We start from the raw sequence: 19,468 nt of genomic DNA, 5'->3' as shown, positions 1-19,468 counted from the left end.
CTGGCTAGGCAGCAGTTCTGCAGAAAAGGACCTAGAGGTTACAGTGGATGAGAAGCTGGATATGAGTCAACAGTGTGCCCTTGTTGCCAAGAAGGCTAGTGGCATTTTGGTCTGTATAAGGAGGGGCATTACCAGCAGATCGAGGGATGTAATCTTTCCCCTCTATTCGACATTGGTGAGGCCTCATCTGGAGTACTGTGTCCAGTTTTGGGCCCCACACTACAAGAAGGATGTGGAAAAATTGGAAAGAGTCCAGCAGAGGGTAATAAAAATGATTAGGGGGCTGGAGCACATTACTTATGAGGAGAGGCTGAGGGAACTGGGATTGTTTAGTCTGCAGAAGAGAAGAATGAGGGGGGATTTGACAGCTGCTTTCAACTACCTGAAAGGGGGTTCCAAAGAGGATGGATCTAGACCATTCTCAGTAGTAGCAGATGACAGAACAAGGAGTAATGGTCTCAAGTTGCAGTGGGAAAGGTTTAGGTTGGATATTAGGAAAAACGTTTTCACTAGGAGGGTGGTGAAGCACTGGAATGGGTTACCTAGGGAGGTGGTGGAATCTCCTTCCTTAGAGGTTTTTAAGGCCCTTGACAAAGCCCTGCTGGGATGATTTAGTTGGGGATTGGTCCTGCTTTGAGCAGGGGTTGGACTAGATGACCTCCTGAGGTCCCTTCCAACCCTGATATTCTATGATTCTATGACAGGACTGTAGGGGGAACTTGTGTGCTAACTCCTGGCCAAAACAAAAAAAGTGTATTTAGGAGGATTTTTAAGGAGTCCCAGAAAATAACATTTAGGAGCATGGCTAATCTCTCCACTTATTTTAATGGATTTGGGATTATTTTTGTGGCACATTCCCATCAAAATCTAGCAGGTAATCAGTGTAAGTAGATTTGAAAACCTATCCATGTCAATCTGAACATCCACTGTATTTCTGAAGTTCAAAACAGTGCCACTGACACCTCATTATTATTGTTTTGCTCCAAAAATTTGCCTACCCCGTTCCCATAATTAAGTCCCTTTAAGTCTTAAACATTTGGCATTTTAAAAAATAACCTGGAGGCCAAACATGCAGAGGGCGGATGAACACCATGTGGAATAAGAATTAATCAGATCCCTTTCTCTTGTATTTTCCTGAAGGTATTTAAAAGTAAAAAATCTAATTACTGTCAACTGTACTTTAAGTTTTCAGCGATGTAGCCAGCAGAAAGCTGTTATTAAAACTACTGTATAATTGCCTCTTGTACTCTGCTTCCCACATGAGCAGCATTATTTTACTCACAGCTAAAATCTCACAGTATTGGCTTCATAACAGAGCCTGTCAATCAGATTCCACCAGATGATGCCAGAAAAAAGTAACTAGCTAGAAGTGTGTCTCTTCTCCCCTCTCCCCCCATGCTATTGGGGCTCTGTCTCGCCTTTCATACAACCACTAGCACCCCAGCTCAGCAATGCGCTTACGACTGTGCTGAAGTCCTACTGACTCCAACTGGACTTCATTTTAAGCACGGGCTTTGCTGAATCAGGGCTTATGGAAAAAAAAAAGGAGGGTGTTATTCCCCCCCCGATTAGAATAGTATCTCACATACAAAACTATGCTTAGGCATCTGAATCCAAATAACTGTCCTGAAATCAACGGGAACTGTGTGCGCTCGGCATCCCTGGAAAACAGGCCACTTATTAGGTGCCTTCATGGTGCATTAGCTCTTTACATGTCCCAGTTTGAAAGTTGTGGCCCTTGTTTAGTGTCATGCCTGCGTCTTACCTTTTAAACCAGCCTTTCTCCTGCTGCTAAATCTCAGGCCGACAGCTCTCTTCCAGCAGTAGGAGGTTTTGCTGCTGAAAGCCAGGAAGTCTTACCTCCCTGTGGACAATATTATATATCCTTCACCCTGACATGCCCAAATCTCTTACTGCAAAACAGGTGACACAGATTGGGCTGGGTTGTGGCTCTCCAGAGAGATACAACAGCATTCCACCTGAGTGCCCCCCGTGTGCAGAAGGCAGTTTTTGGAGTCATTACTTATTGGAAAATACGAGCAACAGAGGGTCCTGTGGCACCTTTAAGACTAACAGATGTATTGGAGCATAAGCTTTCGTGGGTGAATGCCCACTTCGTCAGACGCATGCGTCTTAAAGGTGCCACAGGACTCTCTGTTGCTTTTTAGAGATCCAGACTAACACGGCTACCCCTCTGATACTGGAAAATAAGAGTCCTCTCCATTCGCTGGGGTGATAGGAGAACACAGAGAGTCAGAGTCTTGGTCCTATAACCAAATCCACATCTTCCATCCGACGCTGCTTTTATCTGCTCTGCCTCCCAGCTATGCCATCAGGTAATCTGACTTTGTCAGCATTCCAATTGCCTGCACACTGCTTCGATTCAGACAACAACCCTGTACTGGTGTTGCTCTCTGGTGGCACAGAAGGAAATTACTAACAAATCATGAAGGAGGAAGAGAAGGCAGAATCTCCGGCAGATCGGCGTCACCTGCCGCGAAAGCACGTCGAGTCACCGAGCAGGGCGGAAGGTCAAAGGCCTGAGCTCAAGAGAGACACTGGCATAGCCAGTGCACACATAGCCTCATGAATCTGGAAGGCTCATAGCAACAGAGGGAGAACTAGGACATGATCATTGTCTGATTTATCTGTGGGGCCACAATAGGCAAAGGGCAGACCTGGCCCGGGCCACCAGGCATTTATCCAGTCCGGGTCCCAGGTGAGGGGGCCAGTTTATCAACCCTTGCGTGAGATCAGGACGAGCTGGAAGAGAGCAGTTCACTGTGTCAAGCCAGCGCCTCTCAGAATTGCCTGGTACGAATAACGAGCCCCACGCATCCCTGACCTCCAACGTGGGGAGAGGACAGGCATATCCTCCAACCCACAGCGGAGGTTCAAAGAAATGAGATCTGCACTTTTCCACTGGCAGGGCAAGAAAAGAGGAACTGAGAGCATGGGCAGGAACTTCCCCATCCTGGCCCATCCCCGTTAAAAGGAGCCCTTGTTCTTTGCGTGGGTGATGGATGGTTGAATGAACAGTAGTCACCCGGCCTGGAGCCCCCTAGTGGCCGGTGCGCTGGAGCAACTGCCCTGCAGAGATCCTTCATCTGGAAGATGGCAGTGCTATGCTATCAAATAAAGAGCTTTGAATGACGTGTGGAACCGGGATAGAGGTTAAGTCACTTTGATTTGGCTTACTCTGAGTGGGGCAGGAGTGACAGAGCCCATCCCCGCAAAGAAACGAGGCATCTTGCATCATTTTGCAGGGGCAACATTTAGAAGAACTTCACCCAGCTTGTTAAAAAGTTTAAGCTAAAGCCCCTTGTGCTGAATGACCATCTCTTGAACGGCCGCACCACAACGGGGTACATGCCTTGGCAGCATTAAAAGAGCAACTGAGTCATGAGTGAGACTGAGCAATTCTAAAGGATGCTGGGTTAGGTTCCCATCATGCAAAGGGTTCTCCACACACTTAACTGTGTGCACTGTGAGTAGCCAACAGGATGACTCTCGGTGTATAAAGTTAAACACGCACTTGTTTGCACACTCACAAGTCGTTGCAGGCTTGGCATCTTATTCACTCTTAGCTTCACTCTCATATTACACACACGCTGGTTCCAGCTCTTTTTCTTTCACTGAGTTATTTCTTCCCCTTCCCAGTCCCCACAACTTTTTATTTTATCCTTTGCTAAAAGAATTCCACTCTCCATGTCTGCCTGATGTCAGTGGGACAGGCAAAGGGCTGCCCTCAGGTACACCCAGGCAATTCACAATGGCTACAACTGGGACTGCACAGGTGAAATTAGTCTCGGTACCATGGACACGTACAGTCAGCAAAGCCTTCTCTCCAGCGGCCAAGCGCCCTGTGCATATGCACGTAGCTGAAATGAGGCCTGGGACAGGTATGGCAATTTCCTGCTAGATCCTTGAAACTCTTAGTGAATTAAATTTCAGTCTCTTTGGAGTCCATTGTATTAAATGCAAAGGTTCTGTATTACGGGGGGCCTGGATTGCATGTCACTTCTCCGGGGGAGGATGGGATGTGAACCCTGGGACGCGTTAACGACATCAAAGGACTGTACTGAACAATGGGCCAGACAAGAATGGAATTTGGGACAAACAGTGTCACATAGTTTGCTTGGGGAATCTTTAGGGGGAGGTGAATGCAAATTACCTACCTCTGATTACGCAAAAACCCAGCTTTGGAAGCTACACCCTGAGGAGAGGGTCACTGGCCATTGATTACCTGTTCCCAGAGGTGACGATCAAAGGCCCAAGTTGTATAAAGGAAAGACTGAATATTCATGGGCTGCTAGTTCTGAGCCAAGGCTGTTGTGAACTGGTCACCACAGCAAAAACATTCTGTGGGATTTGAAGGACTGCCTCCTAGCAGAACCCTGGTGAAGCTGGGGGTGATCTCTGGTAAGGTTATTAGCACACGTGTAGTTTCTTGGGTGTTATTTTATGTGTTTACTCAGTAACGCTTTTACCTTAAGAATAAACGCGCTTGCTTCAGAAGGGCTGCATGGTAGCTTGTGGCTGCTGGCACTCACAGCTGTTCACAGCCTTCAGCGAGAAAGCAAAGTACAGGCAGTTCGGCCTGCTGGGGAATAACAGAGTGTGGACAGGGAATTGTGAGCCTGGAAAGACCCCGGTGAGGAGGGAGAGAGAGACAGATCTCAGCCCAACAGAGGGGACAGCTGAGAAGCCCGGCATGGGTGCCCTCGAGGGACCACAGAGGAGGAATACCAATGCAGTTGCCCTAACCTGTGACAGGGCAGCCCCTGGACAGATGCTCCACCAGCTGAACCAAACAAGAGGAGTCCCCTGATTGAGCCGACGGGGCCTGCAGTCTTGTCTTAGCTGGGGCTATATCTCGCCTAGAGACAGTGAGCCCGCACACCATCTGTCTCCGGGGAAGGGTGTGATACCTCCTGCCTCCCCCCGCTCAGGACAGCAGGGTAGGAAGCTGCGATCTCTGGTCTAACCGAATGTCACTCGTGGGCCCGGCCCAAAGCTTTCAGCAGCCAGGATTTTATCACAGACCCTAGCAGTGCGGGTTAACGAACCCACAGGTTAAGGCCTAAATATGTCCTCACACAACTGACCAAGATCCCTACCAGGACAGGCGTTCTCAACCTCCGCCCCAAGAAAACCCAAAATGGTTTAAAAGGGATTGAACCCTTGCAGGCTGCGTTAGAATCAGGATCCTGGCCCCCTCCCCGCTCCCTATTTCCTGACACTTGCACCTCAGAGATCGTTACTTACAGGTTCCTCAGGAAGGACCGGCTGCTGAGCGTCAGGATGGAGCCGAAACACCCAGCAAGTCTGCAGGAAGAGCACCGCATGCTTCTCTGCCTGTATGGGTTTTCTGTAAAGGTAAGTTTGGGGGTATTTAAACTTCAGCGCTTCATCACGTAACTAACAAAATGAACACGAACGGATGTGGCCCAGGGATCTTGCTCACCAGGAGTTCAAAGCCTCACACTTACCTTTCCAAACAACTCGGCCATTGAGCCGCCAGGGGCAGGCCCGGCCAGGCCACCTGGCCTCCCCACACTGACACCACCACTATCCTGCAAGGGGGAAGGAAGAAGGAGGGTTGCCACGGAGACAAGCAGCGATCACTGGCTGTGAGCCATAGGGACGTTCTTTGGACATTTGTTGGGATCCTTCGATTCTCTCCCAGGTCAGAGTGTCGGGTGGGGAGAAAAGGAGGAGGAGAGGATTGTTGGGGAGGAAAGGGAAACCTGGAGCAGCCAGGGCACCTGGATGGCAACAAGAGGATGAATGGGAATGGCTGGGCTGTAAAAACTAGCCAACAAAACCCACGTAATGCTCGATGATTTGGACCAGTCTTTTCTAAAGGGGTCACGGATGCTGCATGCTCCATTTTTGCCCAGGCTAACCCTCAAGCTGGACACACAACCAGTGTTGGAAAACGCTGGCCTTAAGGTATGAACTGCATACGCCTTGGGGCTGGAGGTGGTGAGCACTTCTTGAGAGTTCCTGATTCCTCCCACCTCCCACAGGCCTTGGGGTTTGCACTGTGTCCATGCAGATGGGAAACTCATCTTCATGTTCTTCTGTGGAGTCCCTAGGGTGCTTGTCTGCTATCTAGGTAAGAAATAAAAGTCCCCGGCTATCCCTTGGTGCTCTTCCTGTTGTGGCATCATGTGTTTCAGGAACTCCCTGGCGTTCAGCAGCAGATCCTTAAAGAGGAGCCTGAAAAGGGAAAACACAATATCTGTAACCACCAGAATAAACCAGAGTCACTCTAACCACAGGCATCAACTCCATGGGTGCTCGGGGGCTGAAGCACCCACAGAAAAAAATAGTGTGCTCAGCACCCAATCGCGGCCCCTCCAATCAGCTCCTCCCCCTCCTCCCCAGCGCCTCCCGCCTGCTAGTGATCAGCTGTTCAGTGGCATGCAGGAGGCACTGGGGGGGGAGGGAGGAGTGGGGCGGGAAGAGGCTGGGGGAGGCGTCTTGGGGGAAGGGGTGGAATGGGGCAGGGCCTGGGGCAGAGGGGGGTGTTTGAGCACCCCTCGGGAAATTAGAAAGTCAGCGCCTCTGATCCTAACCCTTCAAACTTCTTTGTAAGGGCCTGAGCTTGTATGAACGTTTGGGTTGGTCTGACTTTACCTATCCCAAGAATTAAGTCTTGCAAATGAAATGGTGAAAATGTAAAGGCCTATTGTTTCAATTAGAGAGACAAGGTGGGGGAGGCAATATCTTTTATTGGACCAGCTTCTGTCAGTGAGAGAGACAAAAAGGCTTGTCTCCCCACCAGAAGTTAGTCCAATAAAAGATATAACCTCCCCCACCTCGTCTCTCTAATGTCCTGGGACTGACATGGCTACAACACTTTGGTCCTGCTTTGAGCAGGGGGTTGGACTAGATGACCTCTTGAGGTCCCTTCCAACCCTGATATTCTATGATAACACCACTGCATGCAACAGTGTAAGATATTGTTTCAGTTGACATGTTAAACGAAAAACAGTTCATGTTAAGATTAAATCTGGTTCGAGCAGGGATTATGAACATGAACGCAAACCATTTATCTTGCCACATGCTTTTCATTCAACCTTTCAGAAGCAATAAAAGAAGCCGTCGAAGACAGTGGTTCTCAAAGCCAGGCCGCTGCTTGTTCAGGGAAAGTCCCTGGCAGGCCGGGCCAGTTTGTTTACCTGCCGAGTCCACAGGTTTGGCTGATTGCGGCTCCCACCGGCTGCAGTTCGCTGCTCCGGGCCAATGGGGGCTGTGGGAAGCGGCGCGGGCCGAGGGATGTGCTGGCCACCACTTCCCGCAGCCCCCAGTGGCCTGGAGCAGCAAACTGTGGCCAGTGGAAGCCGCGATCGGCCGAACCTGCGGACGCAGCAGGTAAACAAACTAGCCCAGCCTGCCAGGGGCTTTCCCTGAACAAGCAGTGGTCCTAGTTTGAGAACCACTCATCTAGGAGCCGGTCATCTTTCCTGGACGGAAGGAATTAGGAAATGTGTTTGCAGCTGGGCAGGAAACCTTTACCATTGAGCACCCTAGAGAAACTGGGTTCTTGCCTGAAGGAGGAAGGGAAGTAGGAGTGAGGTAATGGCTAGGACATTCAACTAAAGGCTCAATCTCTCTAGGAAGCAGACAGATGGGAGTGTGGCATTGAAAAACCATGAAAGACCTGAGGTGGATGCAGGACCTGGACACAAAAATGAGTTAGATATCTATTTCAATTCTATGCATGACATCACTGCCCTATATAGTTTATTATCATGAAATGCAAGGGTGTGTGTTAATCTCATAGGGAGGAATCTTGTACAGTGCTGACATATGAGAAACCCAACGATCTCCTGAAGACAGAACGATGTGACCTGGTCAAAAGAAAAGAAAGGATATACCTGGTCACCAACAGCATAAGCCTCTCAAGTAGTATTAACAGTAGGATCAGATGCAGGAGACCTGTATGTCCCCTGTGAATGAAGGGGAATGATGTATTTTTTATGTTTGAGAGTTAGCGGTGGTACAAGTTCTTAAGGGAGAACATTTCCTGGAGAGTCTTTTTCCTACAAAGCCGTGGGTTTGTCCAAGTTCAACCGTCATAGAATTTCTGTGGAAATCATTTCATTGGTGTTAGACTGGTGCACATGTTGGGAGGTAGAATATTCAAGAGTTTCCTATTATTTCATGAAGATAGGGACCCTGAGAAAATTCACAATCTTACAAACACTCAGCTTTGGTCTACACTGGGTGGTGGGGGGGAGAAATCGATCTAAGTTACGCAACTTCAGTTACGTGAATAACATAGCTGAAGTCGACGTACTTAGATCGACTTAGTGTGGTGTCTTCACTGCGGTGAGTCAACTGCTGCTGCTCCCCCGTTGACTCTGCCTGCGCCCCTTGTGGCGATAGAGTACAAGAGTCGATGGGAGAGTGCTCGGGGGTCGATTTATCGCATCTAGACTAGACGCGATAAATCGATCCCCACTGGATCGATCGCTGCCTGCCGATCCGGCGGGTAGTGAAGACATACCCTTAGGTATGTGAATGACTTTACTTGGGCAAGTAGTACTGTTGAAGTCAGTGCAACTGGTCACCTGAGTAAAGTCAGTCATGTACAAGATTTCAGAATTAGGCCCTAAAATTAAAGTTTTACTCCCAGCAGGACTATAGAACAGAGACCAGCCTGGATCCTTTTCTGCTTTGTGTGCTATGCACAGAACAGTTAATCAAGTCCCAAGTGCAGACTCTTTAATGCTGTTGTGCATGAGCCAAAAATACTGAAGCTGGGCTCTTTCAGATCCCAGGCTGAACGTTCGCAGGGCTGGATATTGGAAGGGGGCTTTTCACTTGTTAACCGTGCGTGTGAGATCTGGAAGTCATGAAGACACAATGGTCATGGATCCTCCAATGCTTATCAAAGCTGAACCCAGGCCCTATTATCGAAAAACTGTGCAGAAATGGACACCTTTCCATGAGACATCGGATGATAACGAAGGAATGGAGTAAAGCAGAAAATATTTCACCAACACCAAAGCATTGTCCCCTACTTTCTCCAATATGCAGCTATTCTTGCAGCTACTCAGTAATTACATTGAGCCACTTTTGTAGCTCTTTTTAGCCCACTGTAGCTTTGTCTCACTACAATTTCTTTATTAAAACAGAGTACCTTCCTTCCCCCTTAAAGCGATTAGCATGTCGTTCACATTACTCTCTGGATGTAAATCGAGCTATTCCCAACAGCGACTCAAAAAGTACATAATCACTATAATTACTGCTGGCATCTAATTAACATTCAACTTCCTCTCTACAGCAACTACAGCTGGACAACCCATTTATTTCAGGCTAAAACGAATAGTCTCTATTATTTCTCGCCACTCTTAGCAGCCCACCTGTGTCGAACTTAGCATAAGTTTTAACTTGGCAAGCGACAAAGACAATGATAGGTTTCAGAGTGGTAGCCGTGTTAGTCTGTATCAGCAAAAACAACAAGAAGTCCTTGTTTCAGAGTAGCAGCCGTGTTAGTCTGTATCCGCAAAAGAACCACAAGTACTCCTGTTTTTTTTTGAAGAAGTCCTTGTGGCACCTTAGAGACTAACACATTTATTTGGGCATAAGCTTTCGTGGGCTAGAACCCACTTCACCAGATGCATGGAGTGAAAAATACAGGAGCAGGTATAAATACATGAAAGGATGGGGGTTGCCTTACCAAGTGTGAGGTCAGTCTAACGAGATAAATCAATTAACAGCAGGATACCAAGGGAGGAAAAATAACTTTTGAAGTGGTAAGAGAGTGGCCCATTAGAGACAGTTGACAAGAAGATGTGACTAACAGTAGGGAGAAATTAGTATTGGGGAAAAACCACTCCCATCTTTATTCAGGCCTAACCTGATGGTATCCAGTTCTGCAGCTTCGCGCTGGAGTCTGTTTTGTTGAAGAATTGCCACTTTTAGGCCTGTTATTGTTAAAGACAATGATCCGGAATGAGTCGACTCCCTCCCCTCCCCCGTATGTGCTATAAGATTTCCGACTGAAACGGATTATACAACAACCGTGAGCACTGATAGCGATTTCCACTAATTATACAGCTGCTTGTTATATTAGTTCCCTTGACCAGGCCTCTGAAAAAGTAAACAGCTGTGCTTACACTGAATTGCCCACTGCCTTCTTCAGTATTCAGGGCTTGATTCAGCAGACTGCAAAATACGGCCTTCTGGGCTGCAGAGAGTGCTGAGTACAGGGGTGAATACATCCAGGAGAAAGGTCAGTCTAGCTGGCAGACAACGGGGGGGAAGGATGGGGGGGGGGCAGAAGAGCACTGTACTGGGAGTTGCAATGCTGCACATGGAGGGAGAACAGAAGGTCAATATGTATAACCGCTTCACATGCTAAACACACTCATTTAGCACGGCACAATTCCTATGGCCCCAATGCTGGAATAACTCCCACGCACGTTTCTCTAAGGGTACGGCTACACTGCAATTAGACACCCACAGCTGGCCTGGGCCAGCTGTGTCCGGCTCGCAGGACTCAGGCTAAGGGGCTGTTTAATTGCAGTGTAGATGCTCGCCTGAGCTCTGGGACCTCCTATCTCGCAGGGTCCTAGAGCCTGGGCTCCAGGCTGAGCCTGAACATCTACACTGCAATTACACAGCCCTGTAGCCCGAGCCCGAGTCAGCTATCACAGGCCAGCTGCAGGTTTTTAACTGCAGTGTAAACGTACCCTAAGAAAAGATACAGACTGAGCCAGGTCTGGCCCCTGCCTTCGTTTTCATTATACTGAGAACGCCCCTAAATCAATGGGCTCCTAGAGGTAGAGGGACTCCACTAATGGCGGCCTCATTTTTAGAGCAAGATGGAAGTTCTCCTTCACTTAATAATAACGATACCCATAGCATTTGTATGGTCAGTAGCATGTCCACAACCCCTCCCCTGGACTGTAGCAGCAGCGGGCTGGTGAGTTGCCTGGGTCCGAGGTCTTTTTCTTCCAACCACGTGTAACTCTTATGGGCAAGGCCTTTTGAACACAGGCTTTGTTTAGGGGATGAGGATTTCGGTCTTTGGGACATTGGTGCATACTGAACTGCGAAGGCGGAGACAGGAACCAGGACATAGCCTGTGCCTAGGTGGTACCCATATGTAAAATGGACCAGCAAACATTCATTTGTTTTCAGCTTACAAGGTATATCTCTGGTACTAGTGGAAAATAGCTCAAAGGATCCACCCATCAGGGAACTGTTGGGTCCTGCCTGTTTTGATTGCATTAATAAACCCAGTTGGAGGTTAGAGGCCTGTAGCATGATTTGGTAGCATTTAAAGGGTCCCAACTACTCTGATAAGACTCACAATGTTTAACTGGGGTCAGAGAACAGGCATTACTGTGCTTATGTGGATCATCCAGCTGGTGGAAAGGGAGGTAGGAAGAGATGACAAACTGGGGAGACACACAGGAGAAACAAAAGTGGGAGAAACAAAACCCAATTCCCTTTCCAGCCTCTGGCTAGAATGTGGCAGCTCTGCATGTAGGATCTACTCATGCTGGGCTAGATCCTTGGATGCAGGGCTCCATTGACTCCCATAATGCCATTGATTGCCATGAGCTGATGCGCTTTGTTGAATGGAAAAGGCAGAAGGCCAGTCACCGCATCTCCTTGCCGTCTGCACTTGGAATGCCCTTGTGTGCTCTGCTGCACCAGCGCAGCAAGCTCGTGCCTGGGGCGGCGTGCCGGTCGCCGTGAGGGCGGCAGTCAGGCAGCCTTTGGCGGCGTGCCTGTAGGAGGTCCGCCAGCCCCACAGCTTCGGTGGCAATTCGGCGGTGGGTACATCAAGGCGCAGGACCAGTGGATCACCTGCAGAAATCAATGGCAATCAATGGCATTATGGGAGTCTGTACTGGGGGTTGGACCTGGGAGTGGGAAGGAAGACCTGGTTTCTTGTGCTTGATGGCAGTTAAAAATAGGCAAGTGGAGTAGGCCAGATCCTTAGCTGGTAGACATTGGCATAGCCTCGTCGATGTCAACGGAGCCCTGCATCCAAGGATCTAGCCCAGCATGAGTAGATCCTACATGCAGAGATGCCACACACATTGTCAGTATGTTAATACTTTACACGACTGGTGATCAATATCGTGAGTGTACAAGAACAAAGGGGGAAGGAACTGACACAATTACACAGCATCTGGGATACTAAACCTGGTTATTTTTAATAGTCTGGCAGCTTCAGTCTGCACAAGCATCACTCATACAAGCAATAAGTCGAGCTGACAACTCCGCCCAATCTTTGCACATGGGGCAGATGCAAAGCCCTTGAATGATTAGGACAGAGGCGAAGCAGGAGGGTGTGCTGAATGTGGAGGCTTGAGACGGCTAGCTTGTAGCTAAATATCTCACCAGCTGCAAAAGTTCATTTCCAAGTGGACAAATGTGCCATGTCGATTTCTTCACTTCTAAACAGACACTCAGCATCACGGGGGGCTTCCCTCCTGGGGAGTCCATGGAACTCCCATTAGCTACAATGGAAGTCACGTGGGCAGATCTGATGGGATAATGGAACCCTTGATGACTTGGACTGACTGCAGTTTACAAACCTTGCAGGATTCCTCTTCTGCTGTTTAGCTCCTCATCTGTCATCATGTACAAAAGCCTGGGCTCCCGCTGCTAGCGGGTGTGTAACATTTTTATTGCAACTTCATGATGTGCTTCTTGTTCCACATCATTCAGCAGTTAGGGGTCAGATCTGCAGCTAACGGAGCTGTGCTAATCTGGCCCCCTCCCCAGCTTCAAATCCCACTCCTATCATTCAAAACTCCCTTATTGTCTTCCCAGTGCAAACAATGTGCTTTATCTTATTATTAGCTTATTGTGGAAGTCTGGCTAACGACGAGAAGTAGAGGAAAGACGACTGATGTAGAAAAGTAAATGTAGCAGAATCTAGCCAACTCTTTCAGAAACAGCATACTGCACTGTGCAATAAACACTTGGCCCCACATAGCTTGGTCTGATGGTTCTCTGAGACGATCCCTTCTGCAAGAGAGAAAAGAAGATGACTCCAAAGCCTAACTCAGAGCACAGCACGTCAGTGGTTTGTGCTAGAATGTTTGAGCAGTGGATTTTCCACGCTGGATAAAAACTCATCAGCTTGAATGCTTGAGTACAGTGGAGGAAACGAACGAATGGGGCTTTCTATCGTGCTGCAGCTCTCTCTATTTTTGCCCCACGCACAATTTGTTCATCCCACATTTCTTTGCTTTTCCTCTGCCCCAAAAGGAATGTTTTGCAGAATAGGCTAATTATGATTAAAATCCCTCCTCAAGCCACCTCAACAAGAAACCAGCCAATTAATGAATGCTAGGTTGAGTGAGGTTTGGAGACAGCACTCTTCCTTAATCTAGTTATACCCACTTTAAAAAATGGCAAATAATTGTATATATATATCTGACTAGTTCCTTTTCCCCACATCCTTTCTCTGTTGCTTGTGTTTTTTGCCTGTACTCTCTCTGGGGCAAAGCCGGTCCCATGTGCAATTCTTACATGGGTGAGCCGCAATGGGACGGCTTGTGAGACAATAAGTCCTAGATTTTTAGAAGGTATTTCGGCACTGCTGGGCTCAAAGTTGCAACACCTACCTGATTGAAGAGCCCAAATCTCATCTTAAAAGACGATTTAGACGCGTAGGAGCCTAAATCCCATTGACCATCGAAGTGCCTAAATTTTGAAAATGAGACAGACGCTGGCATTGAGTCAAGTATCAGAGGGGTAGCTGTGTTAGTCTGGATCTATAAACAGCAACAAAGAGTCCTGTGGCACCTTGTAGACTAACAGATGTATTGGAGCATAAGCTTTCGAAAGCTCATGCTCCAATACATCTGTTAGTCTATAAGGTGCCATGGGACTCTTTGTTGCTGGCATTGAGTGCAGCAGTGGCTAAATACCTTTAAAAACCTGGGCCAAATTGCTTGCCTACATGTGCGATGTCGTCCTATGCAATTTAGAGTATCTAGCACAATGGTGGCACATTTCAGAGCATCAGGTGCCACTGCATCAGGATCAGGGCATCATGCCGCTGGGCGCTGTAAGACGTGCGACTAGATTGCAGAACAGGAATACAGAATATAGAGCCCACGGCGTGGCACTTCAGAGAAATGTTGAGGAGCTTCTAGTCTAATTCAGACCTAGCCCTGCAAGCTCTTCAGGGCTTGGGATGGAGTCATCCTGTGTGGTTGGAGAGCAACACAATGGGCAAACACTACCAGACTACAAAGACGAGATAATAAGCCAGGGATGACAGTCAACTAATCACCAGGAGAGCAGAAAAGTCGAGAGTCCCACAATTGTGAGACCCTGTGTCCATCTTTTAGTTCTTTCCTGGGAAGATGTAGTTTAGGTCAGCCCTAGGCCAAGGAAGTGGATCTAGAGGCGAGGGCACAGGGAGATCACCACTCATATGGCACAAAGGTCCCTGGGGGATATTCCTGGCACGGGGAGCTCTACAGGAGATGGCACAGCACAGCTCGTAGTAGGAGTCGTTTAGGGAAGCAACAAGGCAAAGCATAGGAGGTCTAAGCCAACGCCCAATGAAATCAACAGATGTACTCCCATTGACTTCAACTGGGATTGGATCAGGCCCTGAAAGATGGAGACGCCTGCCCTCGCAGGAGCATCAAATGAAATGTTCTGCAAACTCCGATCCAATTGTCCTGGTCATCGTTTCATTTCAGATTCCTGGCTCATAGCTTGGAAAGGCTTCCCCTAGCGATACAGCTATGATGGCGGGTTTCATGCACTCTCTGGCCTACCGTGAAAATCCCTGGATTGAAAACTGTTTGCTCGCATGTGTCAATGGAATAGGGAACTAGGGACCAAACTCAGTTGTGATGCGAAGTCAACATTTCCAAAATGGGGGGAGCCGACCCCCCAGTGGGTCATGGGAAGGTTCTAGATGGGTCACAGGGCTCTAGGCAAAGAAATATGTCTCTGAGTGGCAGTGCGACCCACGTGCCAGGTTCACAAGCGCCACTAGCGGGTCGCCTTACTAAGAAAGTATAGAACCGCTGATACAAGTGGATGTAGCTCCCCTTCACTGCTACGTTTGTGTCCTGTGGAAGAGAAGTCGCACCTGTTTAAGCCGGGGCTGAATTTAGTACCATGGTCTGCGTCTTCCCCTTGCCTATTCCTGATTGAATGCAATAGCAATACAGCGCCATGAAGCTTCCGCTGTGGCCTAGGCGTGTTGACACTTCGAGCGTCCGGTTCTTAGAAACCCCAAAGCTCACAGCAAAACTGAGCTAAAGCCATCAAGCACGTGACTTGCACTCATAAAGCAGAACAGGTTTGCTTTGCACCTGACTTCGGTTCACCAAGGGGCTTGCAAAGCTTAGTCAACATTTTTGCAAACAAATCTCGTGCAAGTTTTAGGTTTGCAAGTAAAATTGTAAATAAATGAGTGAAGTTTTTATAAAGTGTGGCACAAGGGCCCACCCTTCCATGCTGGTTGGCAGAACATTAAGTCTGATGTCGCATCTACTTCCAAACTAATTTTCTTTTGAGAGAATCAGCTACTGCACTGAGATTAGATTCATTTATTTGACCAGCTGGTAGATTACTCTGACTACTGTAACAGCTGTCAAGGTTACATGTCACTTGGGGTTGGGCCATGGTAACAGGCTGATGGAGAAAATGCATAAAAAGTTACGTGAAGCCAGCAAAGTCATCTGATCATTTAGAAGAGAATTAATTTCATCACTGGAGCTGGTAAATCTCTGTCACTCTCAAAAAAAAAATCAATGCTAAAAAAGCAATGAGTCTCAGATGATGGAGGGGTGTGTGGGTAAGTAATAAATGTAAAAAATAATCCAAATATGTGATCACCTGCCAAAGATTAATTCTAACCAAAGGAGAAATCATAATGCTAGTATTCGGTGTATAACAATTTAACAAAGATAAGGCCTAAACAACAAAGAATGAAACAAACCAACGAAAACAGCAGCATTAAAAACCAAGTTTTCAGCTGGCCCCAAACTGCCCTACATATTTGAACACACAACAATTCATAGGAACAACCCAAAGGAACATGCAAACTCTGCTCTTGCGTACTTGGATGAACACATCACGTAGCCATGTGCCTAAATACTTACTTTGCACATGCAAATTCCCATTAGGAATCACAAATGCAAGATCTGTATGGGGAACTTTTGAGCACGGGGTTTAGAAGCCTCAGCTGAACATTTGCATTTTAAAATTGAGATAGACACTTCATCTTAAAACTACCCTGTCAGCCTAGGTGCTGAAGCATGTTGCAAGGTGGCATGTAATGCAACTTTAAAATCACCAACCGCCTGAATGCCTATGAAGTCTCCAGGCACAACAAGGGTGCTGGTGGTGAAGTTAAGACTATAGAGTAATGCTAACAAGAATTTGGAGTAGTAAAAAACAAAACAAAACAAAACAAAACCCTAAATATGCATAAGGTGCAGATCGAGGCTACAAGAAGGTGCCATTTTCAGAGTCCTGTTCTCATTCCTGCACTTCCTGATCTTCCAACATATCTCGCTTTATGCTCTGCAAATGAAATGTCCCATTTCCATAGAGAATGAGAAGATATTTAGTAATCCCAAACATTTAGTTTTCCAACTAATAAGTAAAGGTAAAGTCACATCTCAAACATCTTTTATAACAGCTAGAATGGCTTGTTGGTTGATTTTTGCCAGACAATGACTTTAAACATAGTCTAGTAAAGACCTTTAAAATGTCCAACTTCTTAGGCTTCTACTGTTACACAATATCCTGCAACTGCCTTGTCATGTTCTTATTTACAACTTTTTCCCTATTTTCATTTGATTTCAGAGAAAGCTAAAATGAGACATTAGATCAAAGAAAGTGATTTCAATTGGAGATGATAGGTTTTGCATAGATCTCCAAAGTTCTACCATTGCCTGAAGATATTTTACTGTAGGAAAGAACTTCAAGTTTCTAGGCTGTCAGTTTCACTTACAACTGATAATTACAGTTGTAAGAAGGACTTTCAGGTAAGAACCAGAAATGACTTTCCAGCATAAAACTTAGTTGCATCATCTTAGTGTTGTGTATCAGACAATTCAAGGGATTTTGAGGTATGTTTGGAGTCAACCATTGCACTTAGAATAGATGACACTTTCAGTATCAACTACTCTGAACTATTGTGTATACCTTTCTGTACAAAAAAAAAAAGCTTTTAGCAAAAAGGACAATAGAAAAATCATGGCAATGCTTAACATTTCATTGAGTCATGTAGTTCACATTCATTTGGTCTTTTCTTTAAATGCTCTTATTAGTGCTTTTAAGTACAAATCACTGGCTCAGAACATAACTCAATCACACAAGAAATTTATAATACAACAAAGTGTGATAATATATTATAATAGTAGAAGGTTATTGTGATGGAGCGTCTGCCCCACACTGGGCTCTAAGGGGTTAAGAGAAGTCCCTAGGGAGTGTGCACATGAGGCAGCCAATCAGAGAAGGGCTGAGAGGAGCAGCCAGTCAGGGCCCAGCAGGCCCATACAAGAAGAGTTGCAGGGCAAAGCAGCTTGAGTAGCTACTCTACTGCCTGGAGCTCGAGGAGGGAAGGTTAGGCTCCTAGAGGAGGAAGGAGTGCCAGCACCCTGGACAGAGCAGTGCTGCCAGCAGGGACCGGGGAAGCTAGCGAGAGCTCCTGGCTAGCTGCTAAAACTGGCAGACTGAAGCCCTGAGGTAAGGAGGAAGAAGGTGCTGGGGGCCATGGGGAAGTGGCCCAGGGAAATGAACTGAGGAGTCAGAGGGGACGCAGCAAATGGCAGCCATCTACAGGGTCCCTGGGCTGGGACTTGGAGTAGTGGGCGGGCCCAGGTCCCCCCCCTTGCCACTGAGGAAGTGGCCAGACAATGGGCTGCAGTTGCCACTGAGGGAAGTCACTGGACAGCGGACTGCAGGTCCCCCAAAATGCAGGGAGAACAGAGCATGACACAGACGGAGGGCTGTGTCCTGAAGAAGATGCCACGGTCCTGGGATGCAGAAGTGACAGCAGTGAGACACCACCAGAAGAGGGCACACTGGCTAGCAGCGCTAATCCCCAGGACAGCCAGCAGGAGGCGCTGCAGTGGTGAGTCCCTCCCTGTCACAGTTATCAAGCAGCAGTACTAGATGTGCTCACAAGAGATGGGCCCAAGTGAAAAAAAAACCTGGATCCATATTTTGTCTCCTGTAGTAGATTCCCTCCCACCACCACCCTCCCACTCCATTATAGAACTAGCAGCTGGTAGTGAAATTCTAATACAGTTCCAGATTCCAAAGGTCATCCCCTTCCCGGTTCAGGGGAGTCTGAGTCTAGAGTTTGTTTTCAGCCATCTCTAGCATTAATAGTGTTGCATTCCAAATAGTAGGTCAAATTCACTCAGATCCAGAGAACTAAAACAAGGCCCTAGTGACTTAAATGAATCTTGCTAAACAACAAGGGGTGCAAAGGCCTTTGCTGCCTTCTGCACATAAAGGGGGAATTTCACCCTTTATGAACAAAAGTAGTTAACATAAAAACCAAGTGTCGTATTATGTCTTCATTATGACATACAGCAAGTCTTGGGCGAGGAGGAAAGAATATACCAGCAATTACGAGACATATGATAAGAACTGGCCAATTAGCAATACACACGATACTATAAAATTAGATGCAGATGTTTTTCTATTTAAACATAAAATGGAAACAAAGAGGCTATTCCGTGAGTAACATTTTCAACACATGTATAAGAGCTTCAGGCTATTTAATATTGCACAGCAAGTTCACACATTAACACTGCACAGCATGGGGGAAACTGGAGCACAAAATACCAGTTCACCTAAAAGGCTGTTAAATGAAGAATTCAGATTCCATCCACAATAGAACACCCTTAGTAATTCTTTAGTCAGTTAGCCTTTCGCAATTCTCGGACTCATTTCTTCCTGGACACCTGTTGGTCTGGACCGATTTCCGTACGAGGAACAAGCTGTAGAGACCACTTTGCTGCTCCTCTGCACAGCAGCTAAACCCATCACCACTCAGCGCTAGCTATAGAGCACAGTATACATGCTGGGTGAGGGGACAGACTTGTCATCCAATCCATAGGCTGTCCCATCTTGGGGATATGCTGTGCAAGAGGACATTAACCAATCTCTAGGCAGTTTCTTGACTTACGGCAAGATCCTCCCATACGGCATGAATATGGGGATGAAGTTTCCTGCTACCGCCCCTCCTCTTTGGCACATCAGCACGGGGAGGAGCACGCACTCAGCCTGTCTATAGGATGCTGGGTAAGTGGACATACAGCTTCGCTGTCTGAGTTGGAGCTTCAAGTTATTGCACATTGGGTTCAATCCTGTACTAATGAAGTCAATGGGAGCTTTGCCATTGACTCAATGGGAGAGTGAGTGTGCACTCAGTCAGCAGAGCATGCAGAAGGTAATAAAATAAGCTTTTATATATACACATACACAT

At 47.2% G+C, this 19,468-nt stretch overlaps 1 protein-coding gene across 5 annotated transcripts in view; it reads right to left on the bottom strand.

Annotated features, from left to right (window-relative positions):
• SYNPR (synaptoporin) overlaps positions 1 to 19,468 on the bottom strand; it is a 176,919-nt gene that overhangs the window by 83,082 nt on the left and 74,369 nt on the right. For 3 of the 5 annotated variants that reach the window (XM_008179451.4, XM_065550645.1, XM_008179452.4), the window contains 2 exons: positions 5,493 to 6,225; positions 5,269 to 5,371 (listed from right to left, as the gene is read on the bottom strand). The exons of the other annotated variants lie outside the window; for them this stretch is intronic. In XM_008179451.4, the coding sequence (XP_008177673.2) occupies positions 5,269 to 5,371; positions 5,493 to 5,893 (504 nt within the window). In that variant the 5' untranslated portion in view covers positions 5,894 to 6,225. The remainder of the gene's footprint in view (positions 1 to 5,268; positions 5,372 to 5,492; positions 6,226 to 19,468) is intronic. 5 annotated transcript variants of the gene reach the window in all.

Source organism: Chrysemys picta, chromosome 7, assembly GCF_011386835.1.
Source record: "Chrysemys picta bellii isolate R12L10 chromosome 7, ASM1138683v2, whole genome shotgun sequence".
Classification (NCBI taxonomy): Eukaryota; Metazoa; Chordata; order Testudines; family Emydidae; genus Chrysemys; species Chrysemys picta.
This window is presented reverse-complemented; position numbering and strand designations above follow the sequence as displayed.